Here is a 15,834-nt window from a genome sequence, read left to right as displayed (position 1 = left end):
CAGTGAGGTGTGGTGTCTGGTAGGCAAGGGAGGGACTGCTGGCCTAGAGATTACTCTTGAGCTTGGCTGGGGTCTTTGAGTTGACTTCTGTGTAATGAGTCCTAGTCTTAAGAGTAATTAATTGTGTTCACATCACAGTCACTAGCTAACGCATACAAACAGACATGCACACAAACACATACTCATAAGCACACGCACTCTCTCACACACACAGACACACACACATGCATGCACACACTGTCTCTCTTCTGTCACACACACACACACACAAAGGCATTATCTCCCCTTGATTTACACTTGCCTTTGAATTAGAGCACAATGCTAATGAACATTACACTTGATCCTTCTCTGAAGTCAAAAGGAATTAGTGAACTGTGGCCTTAAAAGCAAACTTCACTTACAGTCATATTTGTCTTAAGCCTTCATCATGTTGAATTAGCCGCAAACAGCCACTTCTAATTAAGCATTATATCACATTTGTTACCTAACATGTTTTAATTAGTCTTGTCCATCCATCTGGCCTACAAGGCCTTTACATGTGACTGCACTAGGAGGGATGCAGCGTGTAACAGCCAAAAAAAATTGGTGGCTGAGGGGACTGATTCCCTCATGCTTATCAGGCATTAATTAGTAATTTAGAATGAGACATAATTATTATTCTAAAATTGAAGCTCGCATAACAAATTAATGTCTCCTGATTACATGATTGTGTGCAACGCATAATAGTCTGCCTTTAATTAATGTGAAAATGTAATAATAAAAGTCTTTCACAAATGCTTAACTTCCAAATCAGAGGCTGATTTGCCATTATTATGTAACTATGAGCTGTGGTCATATTGTGTGAACAAACCCTTCTCATACACAGACAAAGAAGGAAAGACAGACACACAGAAGCATTTTATGCTCATAATTTTTAATGTATCACAATGAGCAAGAAACATACTTGATGAAATATTTTCAAAGGAGTATATTCAATTACCATCTACAATCAACTTAACTAGGACAACAAGGTTTTGTGACAAAAGTTTTCTTTAAAAGTCTGAAGTTCCACGTGGTGTATGTATGTTAGTCTCCATGTAATTTGGTACAGTTTGGAAATCTTCATCATATAATTACAGTAACAAAAAAGCTAACAAGACTACAGTATAGAAAAGACATCAAGAACAACATTTTTGGTTTAACTTGCTCTTTTTTGTACATTGCAAGGCTGTTTCTTCTACCCTCGGGTGGGCTACCTGGAGCCACTGAGCCTTGTCTGTTAGGCTCGGAGGAGGAATAACTGAAAACAAAAAGTAAAACAAAAAAAAGAATAAAAGAAAGGATTAAAAACAGAAAAATAAAGTAACATTGTGGCACCAGGAGTCACAAAGGGAACAGGGAGCTCCAGTAACAGTTCATCTTTGAAATTGGAGCAAATGGTTTGGTTGCTTGTTAGTTTGGTTGTTAATTTTGGTTGTTTCGCTTGTTTGTGTATGTGTGTTCAACTGCTTCTTCAGGAATGACAGCCTAGAAAAAAACCACCCTCCCCCATTGCGTTTTGAATCGTCTTTTGATGGGTTCGAGAAGGATGAGATCGGCCGGCTCCGCGACACTGCGGGTCAGTCCACCCTCTGACCACGGAGCGCCATTCGTCAATCAGTGAGCCAAGCAAGGGGAAATGGAACAGGTAGCAACAACGTGAACGGGGGAAAGGAAAAAAGAAGCAAGTGTCACTGTCCATCCTGTTCAGAAGTGCGTAAAATGTCCATCAAAGCAGAAGTAGAGCCGGGGCAGAGAGGGAGACACAGAGAGAAACAAGGTAGGGGGTGTGGGGGGTGGGGTGTGGGCGGCTCGAGTTACTGGGGTTCAGCGCTATAGCCGAGATCTTTCCTCTCTCTCTACGCGCTCTTCGTCAAATGCTCACTGTTCCAGAGTCCGTCCCCACTGGGGACTTGTCAGTGATCAAATAAGGTCTCGGTGCTGCCCCGAGCCGCCTCAGCCCCTGTCTGCCTTTGGCTCCCCTGTCCCAGTTTGGTGTGCCCACAGCCTTCTCAGACGTCTCCAAAGTTTCCCAGAGTTCAAATCTACTTTTTTTTTTTCCTTCTTTGTCATTTTTGAACAAAAAAGTCGATTTCTTCTTTTTAAATATATCTATATCTGTATACATGTTTTTTTCACAGTGGGCAAAAGGATGACCTCTACAGCAAAACCTGTCTTTTACGATCTCTGTAAAATGTCCACAAAAATCAAGTATCCCAATGTGAGTAGACGCATCTCAGCCGTGTGATGTGTCGTGCCACAATAAATATACACTGGTCAGGGGGCACAAACAGAAACGTTTCCTTTTTTTGTTCAACTGCATTACGCTTTGGCCACATTCATACAATAAATCAGACTCAAAACTGCTCAGTGCTTCAGTATCATCGTTCTCCGCATGTTCTAATTATTGTTACTTTAATATCTGATTCATCTAAATCTTCAACAACTTACTGAAGATCCAGGTATGCAGTTCCATGTGTTTTGGTTTGAAATTAAAGTAAAAAAAAAAAGTATAAAAATGCAAACTGATGCTGGCTCTTCTGACATACACACGCATACATACACACACGCGCATACACACACACACTCTAACACAGTCCATGCTGGCTAAATTGATTGTGAAGACATAACTTTGTCTCTCACAAGAGAGCCCAGAGACAAACAAAACAAAAAAGACTTTGGAAAGAGAAGATCAGTGTTGAAAAAACAAGCAAACATAGGAATATTATTACACCATAAAGTGGCCAGGTCTTAAAGATAAAAAAGCGATTCAAATTTAAAGCTGGTGTTAAACATTAATTTATATGAGGAAAGAAATAATATACAGAAAAATAAAATAACATACAAATAGTTGAAATATATGAAAATAATAATAATAACAATAATAATAATAAATGTCATACATTATTTGAAACCAAAATAGAGCAAAAGCATTCAAAAATAATCTGTACAACATCAGAATTCTAAAAAATAATCATATGAACAATATTCTAGGTAACAGGACTTGAAAGGAGTGGCAAGCTTGCAGACCAAATCTAACCAATTTCAATAGCATGCGCAAGTATTAACACCAAATAACATTGCTCTGCGAGACGCAACACTTTAGACACACTTCCGAGATTGCGGCAATGTATTAATTAGTCCAAATACACTTGCTATACACTTGTGGCCAAGAGCAGTTATTCACAAATTGAAATATTTGTTTTGGTGAAGAAATTAAAGATTTAAAAAAGGTTTTGCTTTTATGAGAGGGTAGAATGATTTCTGTAAAGCATATTCTTTTCCATTGTAATAAGTTGGAGTGAATGACCTCTTTGGACATAAAGGCATTGAGATACCTTTTCACCATCCCAAATAAAACAAGGGACATCTTCAAAGAGACTCCTGCCTTTGTCAGTCTTATAATGCTTTGGAATGAAGATGTCCCTTGGTAACCTGTAATCCATATTTCATGCATGGAAATGGCTTAACACCCTGCAGAAACCTGGGCCAAGTCCCTGCTTGATATCCCAGGATGGGAGGCCGCCACTCCAGACTTTGCTAAACAGCCTTTATTTCCTTCTGAGTCTTGTTATAAATTGATAGGCATGATGACACTAAACCGGCGAGACACATGTCTGTACCACATGTATTATGTACATTTTTGGTAACCACTATTACTTCATCTCATTCAAGTGAGCAACAACCTTTACTGGTCACAGAGGGTCTCATACCCCCAGCCTCCTCCCGGACCGTAACTTCAAACGAGGGAACTGAGTGGAGATGTTAGCAACCCACGATGGTAAATTTACACAACAGCTTACAGTCATCTTAGAAATGAGATCAAATAGAATAGGATCCAAATAAAAAGGAAAGACATAGAATCAGTCCTTGCTTAAGAGAAAACAAAGTCAACAAATGCAGATGTGGTATTTGGAATGCACTGTTCTTTACAAACGTCAGAGATCATTGGCTTTAAACATTGGTCTGTTTGGGGGGGAAAAAAGAAAAAAAAAATCAGCCAAAATGTCCTTTGGAACATATATTCACAGTCTTCAAAGTTCCGTTTTTGCAAGAAGAAAAGGAGGGGAAAAAAAGATGTTGCAGAGGCAGGGAAATGGTTTATTGTTTGTCTTTTTGTTAAAGCTTAGCCAAAAAGCAAAATGAGCATGCATCTAGGTATTCTTCTTCTCAAAATCTACATTAGCAGCAAAACATATGTCCTCAAAGACCAGACCTTATACATTTTCTTCAAAAACAAACAACAACAACAAAAAAAATGTGTGACAGGAAAAGAAAATAGAGAGAGAGCTTTTTTAACCTCTATCTTACAAACTGCAATGGCTCTGTAACGGTGCTACTCCACAATGCAAGGACAAGGGCCCTTTTTTGGTTTTTGGTATTCTTGGTATTTTACGTAAAAAAAGCCACCTGTCTGCTTGCAAAGAAGCAAAAACGGCAACTCTGATGCGTACTCCTTTATTTTAAAACTTTGTTTTCTTTCCTTTAAAAACAGCAACAAATTCTCAAGTATAAAGAAGCCTCTTTTCTCATCTTTATGCACCAATGGTGAAAGTGTTTAGTCTTTGGATTTTCTTTTGTTTTAAAGCGTGAGAATTATTATTATTATTCTTTTTCATTTTAATATATGACATAAAAAATTAATAAAATAAAGCCATAAACAGACTGCAGCCACACTATGAAAAACAAACATCTGCTTTGTAGTGCACAAGGAGTAGTAACCATCTCCAAATCTACAAAGGCAAGGCTTAAAAATCAAAAAGGGATGGGACGGAAATAGAGAGAACGGGGTCAAAGGGCAAGGAGAGTTAGACAGTGGTAAGTGCACAAAGGTAACACAAAAATAATTGAAATTTTTCAACACCTCAGATTTCTTTTAGTTTTTGGTTGGATTCACACCAACCCAAAAGAAGACAGAAAAAACCCTTGAGAGAAAAGGGAACCTGCCTTGTCAGTTATTGGCAGTTGGGTGAACGTTAGCCAGGAAGGCAAGGATAAGACAGAAATAAAGTATAGATCAGTTACTGCTCCTTAATCTAGTCTATTGGAATGACCAAGACAACATCAAATGAAGCGCCTTAAAGTTGGACAATACAAAAGCTAAATGTACACAAAGATTTTTCAGTCTACCATACTGTTTAAATTCATTTCCAATGCAACAATCTACTTAACACCAAAAATGTTTATATCTATCATAAATACAGAAAGTTTTATCTTAAAAAAATCTTTTTATCCCCACCAACAAGTCTGCAATGCTTTTCATGTCTGGGTAATGAGGGAGGGCTAATTTCCCATGTGAAGGATTTTTAAATGTTTAAAACCAGCCATTCAGCGACCATTTTTGAATGCCCAGAAAGCTATGCTTTCACTTTACTTTTGAATACTTTCTGCCAATAAAATTAAACTTTAAAACATAGATGTTAGGAACAAAACAGAAAAAAAAGAAAGTAATGATTTTCTGTAACAGAAAAAATTGTGAGCTGTTGACCTGAGAATAAAATAGACATTACATCATTCGTTTTACTTAAGCAAGCCATTGGTATTTGAACGCTTAGATCGCAAGAAACTGTAAGACTATTCTCCCATACAGTACACACTGGCTGACTGTGCTATTATATGGAAATACTTTTGCAAACAAGGGACAGCGTGTTAAATTGTACTTTGTCATTAGGGATTAGGGGCCATTTAAACAACTTTGAGGCAGTCCATTGCTATACAGCATTCCTCTATCATAAGCCAAAACTTAACTGCAGTGATCTTCTCTATTTATTTATATATGTATATATATATTTGAGTTGAAATAAACAAAAACCAGCATGTTGATATGGGAAAACAATCCACTAACATTTAAATTTTTGGTTACAAGCTTTGGAATTGCAGTTAGTCTTTACACATCTTTTTTGAAATTGGTTTGTATACCTTTAAACATATTTTAACATCGCTGCTTTTTTTGTCTTGTTTTTTTTTTTGTGTGTTTTTCTTTTTTTTGTCTTTTACATTTTTTAAATACTGTCCATCATTGAAAGCTCTTTTACAATCTGATGGAGTCTGTTCCTACACTAGCAAGATTACTACTACAACTACTACTGTCTTTGAGACAGCTGGGCTGAGTCTCCTCTGCCGTTCGGCCCAGTCTGTCAGCTGACTTCTGACTGCTGTCAGAGTCAGACTCGTCAGTAAAGACGTCTGTTGGTATCGAGGTCTGAACCCCTGAGGTGCTCAATGAACTTGAGGTAACCGTTGAAGGTGAGGATACTGAAGGAAAAGATGACAACGTAGAAGGAGCGGCATTGGGCTTTCCAGCTAAAGCTCTGGAAAAAGGGGCCTGGGGCCAGGGTTTGCCGGCAGCTGTGGTACTGAGTGGGGCAGCCGCAGAGGAAGAGGAGCACGAGGATGAAGAGGCAGAAGAGGACGGCATGGTGGCTGATGATGTTGGTGGGGGAGTGGGGGTGCTGTTTGGATGAGTGGTAGACTGCGAGGTAGATGCGGTGTTAGGATCGGGGAAGCAGGCTGAAGAGTGAGGTAATAAACTAGTAGCGTGCTCTTTGGCATTTCTGGCTGATCGTTTGATTGTTCTGTGTTTGTGCAAGGCCGACTCTAGGTGTTGACTGAGCGCTTTGTCCCCTTCTAGCGTAGTGTCGCAGGCCAGGCAGTCATAAAGACTTCCCTCTGCTCTACTTTTGCTGCTGGGGACTCTAATCAACATGTCTTGCAGGTTTGCCACAGACTGACCGAAAAAGCAGATCGACTTCAGGTGGCCGATGGCCGCTTCCTCCTTGCTGAAAACAGCTTGACACTTACGGCATGCCAGCCGGTACTGCACTTTGGGGACGATGTACTGGTCAAGAAGGGGGTTCGCACCTTTGCCATCCATCTCGTGCTGCTCTGTGGGTAGGTTATTGTGAGAGGAAGAGGAAGAGGTATCAATGGGGGGAGTGCCTTTCTTTTCCTCTGATTTCACTGGATCTTTGGCAGTTTCTTTGCGGTCCCCCGAGGACTGTGTGGGAACTGGAGTTTGGCTCGCTTTGGGTTGCTGGATCTGTTGAAGCTGCCGCTGCTGCTGCTGCAACGCCTCTTGAAGGCTCTGCTGATATTGCTGGTAATGCTGGAGCAGGGACCCTGGGGAAAGCCCCATCAGAGCCTGTGATAAAGCTGGGTTGTAGGGGAAAAGGCTCTCCATGCCATACATTGGCTGCAGATATCCTCCTTGGAGAGCCTGGGGTATTTGAGGGGCATAATATGGGGAGAAGCCAGGCATAAAATAGGGAAGGAACTGACTGGTGAGCAGAGCTGTAGGGTCAGATGCCAAGGCAGCCTGAAGGGCTTGAAGCTGGGCAGGGTCTACCACATACTCCATTCCAGGAGTTGGCATTGAGGTGGCAGGAACAGCTGTATCTGGTTTCTCTTTCTTGGCACTGGCAGCTGAGGTGGTGGGTGCTGGAGTTCCCCCCATTGAGGAGTGTGTAGCAGACCTCTCTACCTTCTCCTTGGACCTTTCTTTGTCCCTAGACCTTTCAGCATCACGCTCCTTAGGGGGATCAGCCCGGGAACCCGGCTGTTGAGTTGCTGATGTGGATGTTGAACTAGATGTGGGGCTCGAGTGGGCAACAGAAGTGCTGGCCTGAGCTGGGCTTGGTGAGGCCAAGGAGGAGGAGGATGGAGGCTTGTTGGGTAAACCAGATGTGGGGAGACTGGGTGAGGGGACACTGGCACCAGGCATGTTCAGGAGGTTTGGAGGTTTAGGAGGAGTTAAAGCTAGAAGAAGAGATTGTACAGAGAGAAAAATACATATTAGCATTTTATTGTATTTATGTGTTAAAATGCAAATCATGTTTCTCATATTAGGTAAAAGTCATGATTACATACCTGTGTTCGATGAGTTAAAGCCTGGTAAGGAAGGGCTGCCGACTCCTGGCAGCAGAACAGGGGATATTCCCTGTAGATTCGGGTAAGCTGACTGAAGGTTCAGGGCTTGCAGGGCAGAGCTGTCAAACATGCCCTGTTGCTGCATTGCTTGCTGTTGAGCAAGGCCCAATACCTCATTGGCTTTCTTAATGCGATCCATTTCTTGCTGGGCCATCAGCTGGCGAACAGTGGCTGGGTCAAAGTACTCTTTCTCTTTATCAAGCTGGCTCCCAATAGTCTCTTTCACCTTAGCTATATGCTGCTGGGAGAAGATGTGGTCTCGAACTGAGAGACGAGCACTGTACTTGACGCCACAAAGTGTACACTCCGTCTTAGGGCCCTCATAGGACGTCTGGTTGATGCCAAAGTGTTTTGCCATGCTGAGCTTGGCCTTTTTTTCCTTGGCACGAGCATTTTGGAACCAAACCTGCACCACTCTCTTTGGAAGTCCAATATCATTACCCAATACCTCACACTCCAACATGGTGGGGGTCCTGTAGTCATTGAAGCAGGACTTAAGTACTTTCAGCTGGAGGTTGGTCATCTGTGTCCGGAAGCGCTTTTGGCCAGGCCTGTCTCCACTATCAATGCTCTTACTCCCAGAGGCTCCAGGGCTGGGCGAACAGGGATCAGCCATACTCGAGGTCTCACTGTAATCCACAATGTTCTCATTCTCATAATCTTTATAATAATAACTTGTTGCCGGGCTCACAAGTCCTGAGGACATCTGGTCCTCATTCTCAAGGGAGGGTGCTGTCCCCCCAGACTTGGACAGAACGTCACTGCTGATGTGGCCATGCTTTGCATCGGCCATGTCATTGTCTGCATTGGCCTCATCACCAGTGGTAGTGTCAGTGATAGCGGTGTTCACAGAGGAACAATCATCATTGTCCAGTTTGCTTGGGTCAAAGCTCATATTCACAGAGGACATGGATGGGCTTTCAAATTCCTCCATTCCCTCAACTTTAATAGATGTGGGGCTCATAAGGGCCCTCGGAGACAAATCCATGTTTTTTAGAGGTGACAAAGAAGAACACTGCCCATCATTGTTGTTGGAGGGGATTAGGTGAGAATAGTTTGAGATATCCAAAGGGTCCATCTTCAGCTGCAATCCCTCGTGATCAGGCAACATATTTGACAGGGCCATGTTGTAGCCAGCACGTTTAGCTTCATGCCAGTGGCGTGAACGAATATGTGCCTCCAAGGCTGTCTTGGCTTTGAATAGGGCACGGCAAAAAGGACAGCGGCGGTGAGCTTGAGCTGGCCCCACAGCCCTGAACTGCCCTTTCCTTTCTCTGGCTCTAGTGTTCTGGAACCACACCTGCACCACCCTTTTTTTGAGTCCAACTTCATGGGCAATGTGATCAAGCATCTTGCGTGTTGGATTGGAATCTAGCAGATATTTCTGGTAGAGAATCTCCAGCTGCTCAGGTGTAATTGTGGTTCTCAACCGTTTGTCTCTGTGAGGTTCTTCACCACTGTTGGTGCTATCATTCTCTCCTGGACTGGTGCCCACTTTCTCCTCCAACTTCCTCTTCAGGGAATTCATGGTTGAGGTTGGTGTTGAGGGAGAGGTAGCTGAGCTGCTTGGAATTTGTGGCATGGCCCCAGAGAGAAGCTGGCTTGCCAACAGAGGGTTGCTAGGGTCAAAGAGCATAAAGGACATATCCATGGGGCGGTCTAAAAATTGGGGATGGATAAACTGGTTTTGGACAGTTAGAAAATGAAGCTGCTGGTGTTCTTGCCAGTGCTCAAATGAAGGGAAAGCCAGCTTGCATTGCTCACACTGGTATGGGATCATCTGCTGGGCCAGCTGTTGCTGTGAAGCAGAGGACAGGTGAGGATTCAGTGTCATGTGAGAGCTCTGAGAGGGAGCTTGGCTAGACTGAGAGGCTGAAGGACCACTCTGCTGTTGCTGCTGGGATAGGGAGGGAGATGAAATCTTTGAGTTCTTTGGAGCCATCAGGGGCTTCTCTTCTCTAGAGTGTCTTGGCTGCAGTGTTTCAGACATGTGCAGGCTCTCCTGTTTCAGAGATAGCTGGCTGTCCCTGTGATCTAGGGAGGTTTCAGCTGAGTGCTTGGGCTTTTCATCATAAGAGTTGGATGTGTTTGCTGTGGTGGCCTCTTCCTTCTCTGAGGGTGTCATGTGAGAGAAAGATGAGGTGGATGGTGGGAGAGGGCAGAGGCTTGAGGATGTAGGCATTGGGGTGTGGCCTGAAGACCCAGATGGGGTATAATACTCATGAGAAAGGTCAACTGAATCCTCATTTTGGCTGTCATCCTGCCCGTCCTCATCTTCATCTTTGTAACAGAGTTTCTTTTGGTGCTTGATTAGGTCGAAGATGCGTTGAAAGACCAGGCTGCACTTCTTGCACTGGTAGTTCAAGTTGCTGGTGCGAATGTAACGGTCATTAGACAACTCACGTCTTTCACCATCCTTACTTCCATCTCCCTGGTTCTCATAATTCTTGCGAGCCTTCTGTCTGGCATTCTGGAACCACACTACAATGACTCGTGTTGGCAGAGTAAGCAGGTTAGAGAGCTGCTCAAATTCATCATCTTTAGGGTAGGCATTGGCATCAAAGAAGTCTTGTAATACCCTAAGCTGGTAGTCTGTGAACCTTGTCCTCGAGGATCTCTTGCTTCCATAGCTCTCCATTTTATGAGGCTCAGGTGAAGGTGGTTTGGAGTCAATTTTGATATCCTCTAGTGTAGTGATTGGTGGGTTGTTGAAATTGTATGGAGAATCTTTGTTGCGCTGGCGTTCTTTGAAGAGGGTGTTACGGAACCAGTGCTTAATCACTTTCTGGGGAAGCCCTGACTTGTCTGCCATCTCCTTGATTTGGTCCTCATTGGGAGAATTGTTTATATCGAAATACTGTCTGAGAACCCTGAGCTGATCATCTGTGATGCGTGTGCGAGGTCTCTTGTTCTGTTGTTGCTGCAGCATGGCCGGGGTCATTTGCTGCTGGTAGAGTTGAGCAAGATCATTAGCCAGTCCTTCAGATGATAGCTGACCTGTCATTTGACCAGGCAGTGACTGAAGGGACATGGACTGCATCATAAGTGGGGAGAAGAGAGGCATGTCCATTGACATGGGCATCTGAGCCATAGAAACTGTGGGCTGTGGTGGGGGGACAGTTGGGGGAGTAGGGGCAGAGACAGGGATATTTGGTGTCGGTGCTCTCTGAGGAGAAGGCTGAGGAGGAGGTGGAGGAGGAGGTGGAGGTGGTGGTGGGGGTGGAGGAGCAGCCTCAGGAGTCTGAGGTCTCAATGGGTAAATCTTGTCATACTGCTCTCGATACTCCTTGGCAAACCTTTCAAGTGACCCGAATGGGAAGAAGGACTGATGGATGTGTTCTTGATGACTTTTCAATATCAATATGTTGGAGAAGAGCTTGCCGCATACCTCACATTCTAACTTCTCCAGTCCTTCAACAGGATCGACGACTCGGCTGATTGGTGGTGGCCCAGTTGAGCCTGCTGATGCAGTTCCTGTTGGCTTTCTCTGTGCCTTCTGTTTGTTTTCATTGTACTGAATCACTAGCTCAAATCCAAAATTTTCCAACAGGGCTTTGGTTGCATTTCCTCGAGCATCTGAGGCAATTCTAGGAGGAGGAAAGCCAAGATCATGGTTCATACTAACAGCACTAGGCTGAATGTCTTTCTTGTCCTTGGATTTCATGTTTTCAGATGTATCTTTAGAGGTGTGGTCCTCAATTCTATCATTCATTTCCTTTTCCTTCGGCAGGTCCCGCTCTTTCTCATTGTGATGAACAGGTTGCTTTGGTTTCTTCTCAACTTGGTGTGAGTACTGGGCACTCTGCTGAAGCAAAGCCATTTGGCTTGAGGCCTGAGAGTGGGCTTGGTGCTGCTGTTGCAAGTGATGGTGCAATAACTGCTGCTGAAGACAGCTCTGCTGGGCCTGCTGGGCCTGCTGGGCTGAATTCTTCTGATGTTCCTCCAGCAAAGCAGCTGAAGCGCTACTTAAACCAAGAGAGCTGAGATTCATCTCTGGGTTCAGTTGGAATTCTGCCCCAGGTATGTAAAAGGGAAAGAGCAGTTGCTGTTGCTGCAGTGGTAGAAGAGCATCTGTTGTCATGGGGAAGTGCTGGAGAAGCGGGTTGAAGAGCTGAGACTGAAGAATTGCAGCTTGCTGCTGAAGTTCTTGCTGAAGTTGTGCCTGGGCTTGTGCCTGGGCCTGGGCCAACTGCTGCTGCTGGAGCTGCTGCTGGTGGCCTCGGGCAGACAGCATGTCCGCAAATTTCTTCTTTTTCATGTCGTGGTTTTCAGAGGGAGATGGATGGCAAGCTGAGTTCCCATGGCTGTCAGTGTTGTGTGACTGGCTCAGGTGGTTGCCACTCAGCATACTCTGCACTGTCTGGACGCCTGCTGGAGAGCAGCTGCGGTTGCTTGAACTGGATGTGGAGTTGGAGACTGGAATTGGGCTGGGTGTAGAAGTGCTAATGGTGTTAGAGGCCCCTCCACTTGGTCCAGTGTTTACAGGGCTTGTAATTCCACCTGCTGCCTCAAGCTTGGCTGCACGGGCCTTAGTCTGATGGAGGACAGACCGCATATGTATCTCCAGAGTGGAGCTCTGACTGTATGCCACATTGCAAGTGCTGCATTTGAAAGGTTTGTTGTCAGGGCTGCTTGTTGGCTCTGGCTGGCCAGCGGTGGTCTCTTGTAGGGCCCTCTTCACCTTGTGCAGGTGTGAGACAGAGTTATAATGTACAAGCAGGATATTCTTCTGTGTAAAGGACTCTTTGCAGACTGTGCATTTGAAAGGCCGAGAGGGATCTAGGAACTTCTCCATGGTGAAGTTGGGACCCTTCCTGAACGGCAGGGCTCTCTTGGGCTCTGATCCAGAATCCTCTAGGAGAGAACCTGAATCACTGCCAGTAGGACTCTGCTTTTCTTCTGGATCACTCTCCTCTCCTTCTTTGTCGTCTTCTGCCAGAATGCCTTGGTCTTCACCAAGAGAGGGATCACCCATGACCATTAGATCTCCATTCATCAGTAACCCTCCATAGAGCTGCTGGATATCGGCCTCGCTTAGCTCCAGGTGACTTGTTTCCAGGTGCTTCTTCAGCGCCTGTAGGGTTCTGAAGCTTCGCTGGCACAGGCAACACATGGTGGCAGCCCTGATGACATGGTACTGGGAGTGGAGCTGGAGCTTCTCCACAGTCTTGAAAGCCAAGCTGCACTGATTGCAGCGGTACTTGTAGACGTGTCGGTCAGAGACAGGCAGCTGAGGCCTTTTGTTGTGGACTTCATTGAAGTGTATCTGGAGAGAGCTGGAGGACTTGAAGACCTGGTTACAGCCTTTCTTCCAGCACAGAAAACCAGTTGCATCTTCTCTTCCAGACTGGTGTTCCTCCAGAGGTGACTTGCGAGTTTCAGTCATCTCTGCAGAAAAAGGAACTTTCTCAGGGTCAGCATCTAAGGTTTCTGTGAATTGAAAAAAAAGAACACCACAATGTTTTTATACTGTATTAATCTTCTTTTTGGTTAAAAAGTCAATTTATTAAAAAATGTGGAACTTGCAATATGTGAAAATGACTCTTAATCCTTGCAGGTTCAACACAGAAAAGATTCCACTACTGTTCAGACATTTGGAAAAACACAAACCTGTCTGTTTCTTAATGTCATCATTGCCAGTGTTGGCTGTGGATTGGGGGGTGCTTTGTGCCTCCCTTTCCGGGCTGGGGACTGGTATGAACATGCTTGCTGGCAACGTTTCTGTAGTCGCCACCTGGAAAATAACACAGGGCGTGCTCCTTGTTAATTGCAGGTCCACCTTTACAGTTTCTCTTTTATAGGTGGCAGGAAAGCTCAGATACTGGCAACGATGCGTACAAAATAAGGGTGCCAGGGCATGGTGAATAAGTACCTACAACTACAGCTTCACAATTAAATGTAACACCAAAGAGAACTATATTAAGAAAAAAGCAAGAAACTGAACAGCAATTCAAATTATGGATGTAACAAAAATAGTCGTATAGATTGAGAACACACACCCATGCACACCTGCACTCACACAGAAATGAATCATATTATTTCTACTTTCTTTGCTTTCCTTATAATTTGCACTTTGATCACTGCTGGTGTTTTGTCATGTGCCTGGAAAGTTCTGCTGCAGCCAATTAGTGGGATGGGCTGAAAGGCCCACCTTGGCCAAGTGTAAAGCTTATTAGGTAGCCTAATTAAATAATTCTCCCTCCTTGTAAAAAGTGCATTCCATTTCAAAAGATAAGAGCAGTGAGCGGGGGTGCCAGTCTGTTGGATACACTGATCTCCTTCTGAGTGTACAATGTTCATTCACCTCACCAATGGAAGACTAAAACAACAACATTTGGCAAATACCTCACAAAATGGATTTGCATGTTTGTAGATTTTAATGTATGAACGATACTGTGAATGGAAAAAGTGCATTTCCATGTGCTTCTTTCTTCTAGTTCAATCATTCTTGCTGTATTTTTAATTAGACCATTTCAAGAAGCAATGAATATTGATTAAAAAGTGCAGGAGTGCAGCCAGGTTTCCTGTGCTCTCAAAAGGTTGAAGTCAATCATGTGTGAATGACAGGAACCTTCCCTCTATCTTGGCAACCCCCCACCTCTTGTATACTCCCATGTTCCCTCGAGCTCCTCAATCTCTCCCTGTCTTTCTCTCTCTCTCTCTCTCTCTCTCTCTCTCTCCCTCTCTCGGAAAAAAACACAACAATTCATCAAATGCACTCATTAAGCGGCCCCTATTTAACAATAATCAGTGATTGAGATTGGAAGAGTCTGCAAGATGAGGCACTACCGGCTTCAGCTTCTTTCAATTAACTCCCCAAACAGAATAATCACATCCACTCCCCACGCAGCATTTCAATGCATACACCCCACCCCACATGCTACTACCTTTCTATTCCTCAGTCTTTTTGCTCCCTTTATACTCTTGTTTATACCTTGTTTATACCTTAAAGTCAGAGCCGATCATCCTAATATCCTTCGATTATGTGCGTGGGAGGTTTCTGCTACAAAAATAAATAAATCTGCTATTGGAAATAATATGTGCATACTGCATTGGTTTCAATGGATACTGCTTTGTTTGAGCCTCGACAGTGTGCTAGATGAATACACTCAAATAATCTAAATCTCAAATAATCCAAATAACCAAAAACATGCTTATATCTGCAAGACTGTGCATCATAAACAGCTGTAGAGCTTGTGTTATGGTTCAATGTTTGGATCTGTGGCCTGAAGTCAGAGCCTTTTTAAATATCAGCCAGGAGCACTGTTCTCCAAATGAACAGCAAAGAAAAGGTCTCCAAGCAAAGGATGCTCCAGAATGATTTTGTCAGCCTCAGACGCACCCTGAGAGGACTGCGATTCCTCCCAGCCACAGCCAGTCAGTACAACTGGGGGTTAAGTGGAACAGACAGGACTCTCTTGTCCATCAGTATGCAATTAGTTTAATTAGAAATACACAGAAATAAAATTCATATTCATATAATTTTTTACAACCTTTCACAATCTCCTCCAAAGTGAAAGCAGAAAATTAATATGACCAGCTTGGCGAGTTACGAAAACAAATCACGGCAGTGATTTACATTACAAAGTGGACTGTTTCTAGACAACTGCTTAATTAGGGAACGAGAAGCAAGCACTAAGAGTATCCCAAGGTCACTTTTAATTTGGACCGGCTAATTGGCAAACATAGCTCCAAATGGCTATCATCTAGCCAGACTCAGAATTAATGAAGCACAATTATTTTCATTACCCCTATCTTAGACAGACAGAAAATGAGACATAGTGGTAGCAGAGAGAGAGAGAGAGAGAGAGAGAGAGAGAGAGAGAGAGAGAGAAAGAGAAAAAGGTAGTGAGAGATTGATATAGAGATGGAGGAATGATGTGCATTTAT

General features: G+C 43.8%; 1 protein-coding gene across 4 annotated transcripts in view; it reads right to left on the bottom strand.

The window, feature by feature from the left end:
• Positions 1-896: 896 nt before the first annotated feature.
• Positions 897-15,834, bottom strand: part of zfhx3b (zinc finger homeobox 3b) — a 340,892-nt gene continuing 325,954 nt past the window's right edge. For all 4 annotated transcript variants that reach the window (XM_031569518.2, XM_042708091.1, XM_031569517.2 and 1 more), the window contains 3 exons: positions 13,555-13,678; positions 7,885-13,374; positions 897-7,773 (listed from right to left, as the gene is read on the bottom strand). In XM_031569518.2, coding sequence (XP_031425378.1) covers positions 6,050-7,773; positions 7,885-13,374; positions 13,555-13,678 — 7,338 coding nt within the window. In that variant the 3' untranslated portion in view covers positions 897-6,049. The remainder of the gene's footprint in view (positions 7,774-7,884; positions 13,375-13,554; positions 13,679-15,834) is intronic.

This window comes from Clupea harengus, chromosome 6 (assembly GCF_900700415.2).
Source record: "Clupea harengus chromosome 6, Ch_v2.0.2, whole genome shotgun sequence".
Lineage (NCBI taxonomy): Eukaryota > Metazoa > Chordata > Actinopteri > Clupeiformes > Clupeidae > Clupea > Clupea harengus.
This window is presented reverse-complemented; position numbering and strand designations above follow the sequence as displayed.